The 10,542-nt window shown below is 50.5% G+C and overlaps 1 protein-coding gene across 1 annotated transcript; it reads left to right on the top strand.

Moving 5' to 3' along the window:
* The first annotated feature begins 564 nt into the window (after positions 1–564).
* LOC120875360 (myeloid-associated differentiation marker-like) lies at positions 565–4,750 on the top strand. The gene is made up of 2 exons (XM_040257125.1): positions 565–1,425; positions 4,700–4,750. Exons 1-2 carry the CDS (start codon positions 565–567, stop codon positions 4,748–4,750), a joined length of 912 nt encoding a protein of 303 aa, XP_040113059.1.
* Positions 4,751–10,542: the final 5,792 nt, after the last annotated feature.

Raw genomic sequence — 10,542 nt, forward strand, 5'->3', positions numbered from 1 at the left:
CTGGATGTGTAACATTGTCACCCAGCTCAGGCTTGAGCTCATCCCTGAAGAAGCCAGTACTGAGAGATAAGTAATGGGCAGAAGAAAAGTAGCTTTATGTCAAGCAAGCCGGCGAGCAGGGGAGAAGGTGGATCACTGAGCAAAAGGACCAGCTCCCAACAGGGCAAGGCTCAGCGGGAATTTATACAAGGAGGGAAGCTGAAACGGTCGCAGGCTGTGAGCCAGAGGTGCGCTGTGCTTCTATCTGGGGAGACTTTACATTAACCTCTGGGCTGCCTTGCTGGAATTTGAGAAGGTGAGCATGGTCATTACTTTGTTCAGATCAGCACATCAGTTCTAGGGGTCAGCGGTCATACATTTTCTAGAGAAAAAAGAACGGAGACAGAAACAGAGCTTAACCGGCAAAGCAAAACTGAACTCAGAGCGTCAAATCCGGAGCTGTGTTTAAACTGTTTACAAGCCTTTGGTTGAAGAACAAGCAAGGTTACAACAGTGGTGACGTTGACCTGCCTGACCGGCACCATCACCATGAGCTGGTCCTCAGGCCTGGCTTCCAAGCCCACTATGGGGTTTTTCCTCCGTGTAGGGCAGCTGCTCTCCACCTGCATGTCCTTCTCACTGGGGGCCAGCCTGGGCATTTGGAATGAGGGCCTGGCTAACTGGTGCATGTTCATCTGGAGTCTCTGCTTTGCCATGAGCCTCATCATCTCCATAGTGGAGTTATGTGGGCTGCAGCGCCACCTCCCTTGCTCCTGGGATGGTTTTCTTCATGCTCTTTCCTCCTACTTCGTCATCATTTACATCGTGACTTCCCTTATCTTCGGCACCTCCTACATCCAGGTCTTTTCTCCAGGCTCTGCCCAGAACCGCGCCATCACCGCCACCGCCTTCTCCTGCATGGCTGCTCTGCTTTATGTCATCGAAGTGGCCTGGGTCTGTGTCCGACCCGGCGACATGGTCTGCTTTGTGCCCACCTTCCCAGGTGTGCTCAGGAGGCTGGAGAACTATCTGGCCTGTGTCATCTTCCCCTTCATCAGCAACACCGACCTGTACCGGCACCAGCCAGCCCTGGTGTGGTGCGTTTTCGTGTACTCCATCTGCTTCATCCTGGGGGCCGTAAACTACTTTGTAAATGGATGTGACTGTGACAATGACAAAAAGCTGCCCCTCCGCCTCCCCGTTTTACTGTGGGTGCAGACTGTGCTCTCCGTCCTCCTCTATGCCACCGCAGTGATCCTCTGGCCCCTCTACCAGTTCCAGGAGAAGCTGGGGGGGCAGCCCCAGCGGTCCAGCGATATGAGCTGCAGTGATCAACTCACTACCTTTGTCTGCGTCTGGGACCAGCGACTGGTTGTGGCCATCCTGACAGGCATCAACCTGCTGGTTTATGTGGCTGACATGGTGTACTTGATCCTCAAGGCTTTTGTACGGACTGAGGCTCAGCCCAGGGACTCTAGATTCTTTTCACCTGCAGTTTCTTCACCAACTTGTGATGTCCCCTGATGCCCTCTTTTAGACTCAGATACCTGGTGTTGGTGGGGGAGTTGAGGGGAAAGTGGATGGAGCCATGGGTATAAGGGAGATTTCTCACAATATGGCCTTTTTGACATTTTGATTTTGAAACATGTAAGCAAATTGCTTTTTTAAGAAAACAAAATTAAAGTTTGAAAAATATACCAAGTGGAAAAGAAGGGTCAGGGGAGGGATCGAAAGCCAGATGGTCTCCATATTCCCTGCAGCCCTGATGGACAGGCTGGGGAAGGGCTGAGAGATGCCCCCACAGGCTGTCTCCAAAAGCAGAGGGAAGGGAGGCGCCTTGGGTCCAGGGATCTGGATATAAGACAGGCTGTGATCTTGGACCCTTTGCTGCAACCCTTGCTTGCACCTGGACTGCACCAAATCAATTTCTATTGATTAAGGAGGCCAAGAACCCTGGTCTATAATAAGGAGCTGTGGCCCCCAAGCCCACTTGTTGAGTGGCCAGGCCAACTCCAGCCCTTTAGTACACACAGCTGATGGAGAAGACCCCGGGTGCCCAGGCATCAGGCCCTTCCCTTGCTCCCTGCCTGGCCTGGCCTCCCTGCATCCCAGAGCAGCGGCCAAAGACTCCTTCCTCAGCCGGCCAGCCAGAGCCTCCTGGCTGACACCAGGCTCAGACTGTGGCCAGAGCCTGGTGTAGAACAGAGCCCAGGTCCATTCTCTGACCCTGGAGCTGCTTCTTGGAAGGATCACAGAGTCAGCCTTCCTCTATCCACCTCTGAGTGGAGAAAAGAGGGTCTCTTCTCTCCTGCAGCCTCAGGCACCTGACTATCTGTCTTGGGGGCCAGTGTAGGTGGTCCATCCATGTGGCCCTTGTCTGTATGGCTGGCTCCTGTCCCAAGGTCCCTGTAGGGAGGCTGGTGGGCTGGGGGAAGGGCAAGGAGGCTCCAATCGGACCCTGCCTGGCATCTTGACCCTCTCAGGATATTTCTGGCAAGCTTGCCAACAGCAGAGGGGGTGCTGTTGTAGGACCTCTGGGTGGGGCTTCCTCCACTGAGAGCTGGCTGTGCAGCAGGCAGGGAGCCCACACTTTGAGAAGCTCAGCCCGAGGGCCAGATGACTGTGCTGTGCAGCCACGGATGAGCCACTGGCCTAAGGGCTGAGCACCTCCAGGGGATTCCGGTCACTGGTCCAGCCTCGCCCCTGCCATCTCCCTTGGCTACCTGTTCATGCAGAGAGAGGGCACGGCACGGCAGGATATGTCATAACAGCCCACCGCAAGCATGAAGTTCTCCAGGTGAGGTTAAGAACTCAGGGAATTCAAATCCAAGTTCAAATGACCTCAAACTACTGTGCTTTTGACTTAACTTTACAGTGGCCATACCTGCCATTTGTACCACTGACCTTTGGGAACCTGGTCTGGGAGGGCAGGGAGCTGTAGCCTGACCTCTCAGGATTCTTTCCTGTCCAGGCTCTAGGGTTTAGGGTCATGGCTTCTACTGTTAACTATTTTCATGAACCTCAGAAGCTGCTGGGTGTGGCTGCCTGTCTGATTATGACCGGCCACCAGGGAGAGCACTTCGACTATCTCTCCTCCAGGCTGACTTGCAGGCAGAACCAGCCTGATGGATACTCTGGCAGGAAAAGTGAGGGGCTGGGTCTTTGACAAGGTTAGGGGGCGGCTCCAGAGACCTCTCCGGTATTCTTGGGCTTCCCTAGTGGCTCAGATGATAAAGAATCTGCCTGCAATGCAGGAGAACTGGGTTTGATCCCTGGGTCAGGAAGACCCCCTGGTGGAGGGCATGCAACCCTCTCGAGTATTCTTGCTTGGAGAATCCGATGGACAGAGGATCTTGGTGGGCTGCAGTCAATGGGATTGCAAAGAGCTGAACAGAACTGAAGCAACTTGACTCACTTTCCAGGGACCTTCTAGATGCCCTCACTCAGCCAATGAGCTGAGACTGGGAGGGGGCTGGGGCAGTGGTACAGCTTGGCTTGGAAGGTGACCCCCAGGCTCCCTGACTCCTGGCCCAAATTCCTTCCAGAGGGTCAGGCTTCCTGGAAAGAAAAGGGGCCAGGATTCCCAGAGGAAAATCTTTCCTGAAGGAAATCTAACCTGACGTTCTGCTCCTGGCTCTGGGGTTTGCATGCCCCAGGGCAGGGAAAACCTGAGGAGGCCCCCCCCACCTCCTAGGTGGCCCCAAGGTGAGGGTCAAGACCCCAGAGGACAGCGTGTGCTGTGGCCCCGCCCCCACCCCTGGCCCCTGCCTCCTGCACAGCCAGCTCTCAGTGGATGAAGCCCAGTCACGGGGAAGGAGAGCCTGATGCTCTAGAGAGACCCCAGCTTCAGTCAGCCCTCCTGACTCTGTGTCTCCCTCTATGAGATCAGGCTCTCCTCCATCAAAGGGCTGAGAAGGGGACTGAGATCCCATAGACAGGGTGCCCAGCACTGGGCTGCGGGAGGTGGGGACCCACAAACAGCACCGTCACCATGATCCTAATAAAGGAAGAGCCGCTCCTGCAGCTCAGCATCTCCTCCCCCTTTCCCTCCCTCCTCCTGCTCCTCCTCATCATCTGAGGGTCTCAGGTCCTCAGGACTTAGAGCTAGATCACATCTTCTCTGGGTGCCATGTTCTGTGTGTGTTCTCATCCAGTCTGATGGCTTTAAGACTCCACTCAATAGACAAATATCCTTGTGCACCGAGTGTGTGCCAGGCACTGTTCTAGGTCTGGACAGAGAGAACTCTGTCCTCATAGAGCTGACACTCTAGTACAGAAGATGGATCATGTATAACCAGTAGGCAGTATTAGGTCAGTGGATGATAAATGCCACGAAGAAGGAAAACTGGTGAGAAGAGTTATTGGAGTGTGTGGGTATGAGTGGCCAGGCTGCTCTTTTAGGTGGGTGGGCATAGTACACATTTATGAAGATATTGAATGAAGTGAATAGGCTGTATGATGAAAACTCTGGAATTCCTGCCTCTGGAGTTGATCTTGGTTGGGGTCCAGAGTCAAATCCAGCTGCCTCCTGATCTCTCCCTCTGGATGTCTCAGGACTCCTCACACTCACCATATCCAATCACATCTCTTGAACCTCTGGACCACCTCCGCACACACACACTGATCCTTCCTCATCTTTCCCATCTCAGTCAATGGCACCACCTTCACAGATGCTCTTCACCAAACACTCATGAATCCACCCACTCTTCCTCTTCTGTAGGGCTACCTGGTCCAGATTCATCCGTCCATCTCAGCTGGACACCTGCCATAAGCTTCTAACTGATTCCTGTTTCCATTCTTTCCCTCAAAGCCTGTTTTGGACTAACCTCAAACTAAGATACCTTTGAAAGCTTCTCTTCGGTAGAAACAAAGACTCCAAAACATCACCTCCAAAGCCCTGTGAGCTCAGACCCCTTTCTACCTCTCCAGCCTCATGATCTCTCTCTCCAGCCACTGAGAACTTCTCCCAGTCCCTCTTTGTCATCTCAGGGACTTCCCCCTTACATGTCTCAAGTCCCCCAACCCTGAACTGAGACCAGAGCTCAGCCTGGGACACAGTAGACCTGTGCTCAGTCTATGCCGCTCTAAGCCTCAGTTTCCTCAACCAGAAAATGGAGATAATAGCACCTGCTTTTAGGCATGATTACACCCTGTGGAGAATCTCCCTGGCAACTTTAGCAGAGAACAACTGTACTAGAAGGATGCTGGGTAGCTTGGAGAATTATTATGGAGGGACCATTCTCAGAGCAGGAAGGAAGTGAGCTGGGCAGCCAGGGCACAGTCAAGGTCAGCTGGTGCAGGCACCACAGCCATTGAAAGTACACACTAGATGCTGCTTCAGGCCCTGCAGAAGGAATTCTAATCTGACCTGTGTCTGTTTGTTACCTGCTCCCTAGGTGTGTGTCCAGGCCCCACTTGTGGGGCAGGTCCAATATTTATCTGACCTTTTAAGTTTCTTATTAGGGTGAAGCCCAGTCTGTCACAAATACACAATGGGGACATCCACAAATATAGTGGGGAGTTTAGGTTCTCAGTGGTTCCCCTCCCTGGAGATGTCCATCACACAAGGCCGTGGTGCTTTTAGGAGGATTAAATGAGATAGCACCAAATCCAGGAATTCTCAAACATTTCCACTAAAGGCTGAAGAAATGGAATATATCCTGGCCAGGAGATCCAGCCTGGAGCCTGAGTCAGTAAGCTCATGTTGTTGTTGAGTCGCTCAGTTGTGTCCAGTTCTTTGCTACTCCATGGACTGCAGCATGCCAGGCTTCCCTGTCCTCATGTTATGTTAAAACAAAAAACAAAAAAAAAAAAAAACCCCGGCATTTTCCAGATGGCTCAGTGGTAAAGAATCTGCCTGCCAATGCAGAAGACACAGGAGATACAGGTTTTATCCCTGGGTTGGAAGATCCCCTAGAGAAGGAAATGGCAACCCACTCCAGTGTTCTTGCCTGGAAAATCCCTTGGACCGAGGAGCCTGGTGGGCTACACTCCATGGGGTCACAAAGAGTTGGACATGACTGAGCACGCATGTGCACACTTTTAATAATATACCTATAACATATCATGCTTATTTCAAGACAAAATAATGGTTTCCTCCTAATGGACTGTGGGCTTCCCTGCCCTATTTGCTTAATGATGCAGAGCAGTTTCCTTTTGTGCATTATTTGAGCAACTTCTGGTTGACACCAAGAACAAAGCTTAAATTAAGTTTATGGAGGAGAGGGAGGAGAAAGATGGGGTGCCAGATTCCCATGGGAAGTGGCCAGAGGAGAGAAGAGCAATGGAGGGATTTGGGGCCTCTGCTAGAGTCTGCCAGGGTCCAGAAACAGAATATTCTGGAAGTGCTTCCTTCTCCCCAAAGCACTAGAAATCTCAAGCTCTTTTTTTTTTTAAAGGGATTTGCATAAGGAGTGATCCCAGACTAGGAACAAGAGTGTAACTGGGGCCAGTCATCTGGGCTGATGGACAGCTGGCCCCAGCTCAGCATGGACATGGATCAGAATATTCTGGAAGTGCTTCCTTTTCCCCAAAGCACCAGAAATCTCAAGCTCTTTTTTTTTTTTTAAGGGATTTGCATAAGGAGTGATCCAAGACTAGGAACAAGAGTGTAACTGGGGCCAGTCATCTGGGCTAGGGGACAGCTGGCCCCAGCTCAGCGTGGACATGGATCACTGTGGTCACTGGGTGCCCTGAGGGATGGCATGCTGCAGGCAGCAGTGGACACTTGGGAGCACGAGGGGCAGGGGGGCTGCAAACGGAACCAGGGGAGTGACTTCCCTTGGCAGTAGTGCTGAGAGGGTGTCATTGGCTTTAAGGCTGGTCAGGGCCAATCTAGGGAGGGGAAGAGATCTGAGGGACCCCCCTACACTATGAGCAGCTTGGTGGCCCAGATGGGTGGTTTTAAGGAACTTTGTTCCCTGAGGAAGCTCACCCTCCTTCCAGGCAAAGAGCTTGAGGGATTTATGGAAACAGATACCGATTATAGTGGGGGGTGAGGAGATGGGCTTGAACTAAGCTCCCCCACCCCCACCACTTCCTCATCCCTGGTCAGAAGCAGACCCAGAAAAGACCAGCCTGGCTCCAGAAGAAACCTCAGGTGACAGCTCAGAGGTTCTGTTGGCTGAGAAAGGGGCCCTGAAGACTTGGGCTGCAGCGGGGCTGCTGTGGACACAACAGTTACAAGAGGTCCTAAGTGTTGTGCTTACTGCAGGTCGAGCTCTGCTGCGGATTCATTTGCTCCTCCCAGCAGCCCCTGAACTGTGCACACAGTGTCCCCATTTTCACAGGCACAGAGATGTTAGCTGGTCAAGATCACACAGGTGTAGGTGGCAGAGCTGAATTTGAACCCAGTCATGTGGGTTTAGGACCTTAAAATCTGCTTGGATTTGATTTGTACCTTAGACCCAAAGGGAGAGAGTGGCCAATATTTTTTTCAGCACCAACAGACTTACCAGGTGACATTATCTCCATTTCATTCATCTTCAGGGCTATTATTATTATTATCCTCTTACAGATGATGAGACTGAGGCTCAGAGTGAACATTATGTCATTTGCTCAAGGTCACACAGTTACTCTGTCAGAGCCCAGATTTGAATACAGGTCTGTCTCCCCGTGAAGCTCAGCAGGTAATAGAATCTCGGTAAACACTGAGCCCCTTCTCTCTTCTAGTGAGTCGAGGAATCATCTCCTGGCTCGTCTGTCCTGCTCTGGCTGCAGTGCCCCCATCTCAACCAGACCACTTCCTGTTGACAAGCCAGCAGAACATGCCAGAGAGGGTGCAGATACTAGAGAGGGCTGATTGGAGCTTTGCCTGAATTTCCCGGGCCCATCAGCCATCCTACAGAGATTTTTCCACAGGAGACAGCCACACAGACAAGGGTCACATGACTGGCAGTCGATGCCTGGCTCCCGGGATGAGTACCTGAGGCCGCTTGAGAGCAGAGTGCATTCTCTCTCCACTTAGAGGAGGACTGAGGAAGGCTGGGTCCGTAATTTTTCTAAGCTGGTCTAGAGCCAAAAAATGGGAACATCTGGGTCCCCAGCTCTGTTCTGGATGTGGCTCAGGACACAGTCTTGTGGGTCGGGGGAAATGTGTCAGCTAGAGTCACGCTGCCTGGAGGAGGCTCCGACTGACCAGCTCAGAATGGGGCCTCTGACCACAAGCCCCCAGGAGACAGGGAGCCCAGGCCAGGCTGAGAGCAAGGAAAGTGCCTGAGGCTTGGGCACCAGGGATCTTCTCCATCAAGTTTGTGTGCTAAAGGGCTGGGAGAGGCCCTGACCACGCAGCTGTGGGCTTGGGGACCACAGCTCCCTCTCCCCAGATCCCAGACCCCAAGCCACCTCCTTTCCCTCTGCCTTTGGAGACAGGCCTGTGGGGGGCCTCTCTCAGCTCCTCCCCCAGCCTGTCCATCGAGGCTGTAGGGAGCATGGAGACCATCTGGTCACCTATCCCTCCCCTGACCCCTTCTTCTTTACTTTGTATACTTTTGAAAATTAAAATTTATTTTCTTAAAAAAGTAATACATTTTCAAAGTCTGAAACCAAAATGCTCTAAAAAGCCACACCTTGAGACACATCACTTCTACCTGAGTCTCCATTCACTCCCCTCAGCTCCTCGCTCCTCCAGGACCAGGTGACCGCTCCACTGAATTCACAGGAGCCCTTCCCTTGTTTCTTCTTTTTCATTTTGTTCAAGTGTGTATCTATTTATTTTTGGCTGGACTGCGCCTTTTTTTTTGCTGTGCCCCAGCTTCCTCTAGTCGTCTTTTTTTTGCTGCGCCCCAGCTTCCTCTAGTCGTCTTTTTTTTTTTTTTTTGCTGTGCCCCAGCTTTCTCTAGTCGTCTTTTTTTGCTGCGCTCCAGCTTCCTCTAGTCGCGTAGAACAGGGGCCACTCTTGGTTGCAGTGCACTGGCTTCTCATGGCAGGGGCTCTTCCTGTTGCAGAGCACGGGCTCTAGGGGCACAGGCTTCAATAGCTGCAGCACAGGGGCTCATTCACTGGGGCTCATGTACCCTAGAGCTTGGGCTCAGAAGTTGTGGCGCACCAGGCTTAGTTTCTCCGAGGCATGTGGAATCTTCCCAGACCAGAATTTGAACCCATGTCCCCTGCAATGACAGGAGGATCCTTATCCACTGCGTCACCAGGGTAACCTTGCCCTTCCGTTGCTTCTTGATGCAAATCAAGCATATACAGATGTATACAATTTTACTTCTCTTTTTTATTACATAGAAAATAGCATGCTACATGTCAAGCTGTATCTTACTATCTTTTTATTTTACTTAGAAATTTAACAACAGGTGCCAGTGATATGGAAGTAGCAGGTGAGCTTTTAAAGGTAAACACTGAAATACAGAAAGCTATTATACCATGGGCATCATATTCTGTGACAAGCTGAAAATCTGTATGTTCCTTCATTAGACGTGTATGACAGGGTTTGGAACTGTTAAACCATTGAAGTTTCCAGCAGACACAGCCCATCAGACACTCACTTGGCTGTTCTTAATGGGAGATATTGATGAAAAGCCACAAAGGTGGCTTCGTGTCACTGGAATGACATTCTGTTTAATGCCATACCCAAACAGACGAAAGTGTGAGCTTTCCAAGGGAAGGCATACCCACTGGGCTGGAAGCAGGCAGGATTATAGTGTAGAACCTAACAACTCAGGAGAGTGTTCTACAGCCCAGTGACCCTAGGGAGGGGCTCAGTGGGTAAGTAGTGTCATTGCTGCTTGTAGATGGATTTTGTGTCCCTCTTTTAACATCCTTCCAACCCTACCTATTCCTTGGAGAAAGAATACAAATTATGAAAGCAATGATGGAAGGAACATATATCTCTGTTTGAGAATTTATGTAAGTAAAAATAAGGAGTGGAAAACAAAAGTCCTTGTGCAATGGCATGAAAAATGCATTAGAGAGCAGGGGAACAACTCTATTTTGTCATTAATGAGAGAATTGCCTTAAATGATATCAAAGTCAGTCCTAAGTGTTTATTTCTGTGGATTAGTAATTGATTGTTTATATTAAATGGAGAGAGGAATATAAGGGATAAAACAAAAGTAACTATGTAGGAATTGGGAGGTCCTTTTAAGAGATAAAAATTTGACCTAAAGTGATTGTGGTGACTGGTGATGACTTGACATGGCACCTACTGACTGACTCTTGAATCTGCCTCCCCATCTCCCTTGACCAGTTAGTCACCACTATTCATTGTCTTGACCATGACAAACTTCCGCATGGATTTTCCTTCCTATATTCTTGAATATAGGAATATTCCTATGTTCAATTTTTTTCTACACCACCCCTACTACCGAATCCAGGCTCTTACTGCTCCCTGCATGAGAGGCCAGTAAACTGAGGTGAGGTTTGGGGCAAAGAATAGTGAATTTATTGGGAAAGTCAGAAGACCAAGAAGATAGTGGTAGTGTTCCAAAGAACCATCTTACCTGAGTTAGAACTCAGGCTTCTTTCATCAATACTAAAAGAAGAGGAGGAGGTGGCTGGTTTTTGTAAACTTTTTGGTGCAGTAATCCTTTGTTCTTGTTATTCCTTTTCTTTTATTTT

This window comes from Oryx dammah, unplaced genomic scaffold (assembly GCF_014754425.2).
Source record: "Oryx dammah isolate SB20612 unplaced genomic scaffold, SCBI_Odam_1.1 HiC_scaffold_16, whole genome shotgun sequence".
In the NCBI taxonomy this organism is placed as follows: Eukaryota; Metazoa; Chordata; class Mammalia; order Artiodactyla; family Bovidae; genus Oryx; species Oryx dammah.

What these genes read in the sequence shown, in the direction of transcription:
- LOC120875360 (XM_040257125.1), top strand. Translation starts at nt 565, where the DNA reads ATGGGGTTTTTCCTCCGTGTAGGGCAGCTGCTCTCCACCTGCATGTCC. An exon ending in ACTTGATCCTCAAGGCTTTT is followed by an intron (nt 1,426 to 4,699) that starts GTACGGACTGAG and finishes CCTCTTCTGTAG; the next exon opens with GGCTACCTGGTCCAGATTCA.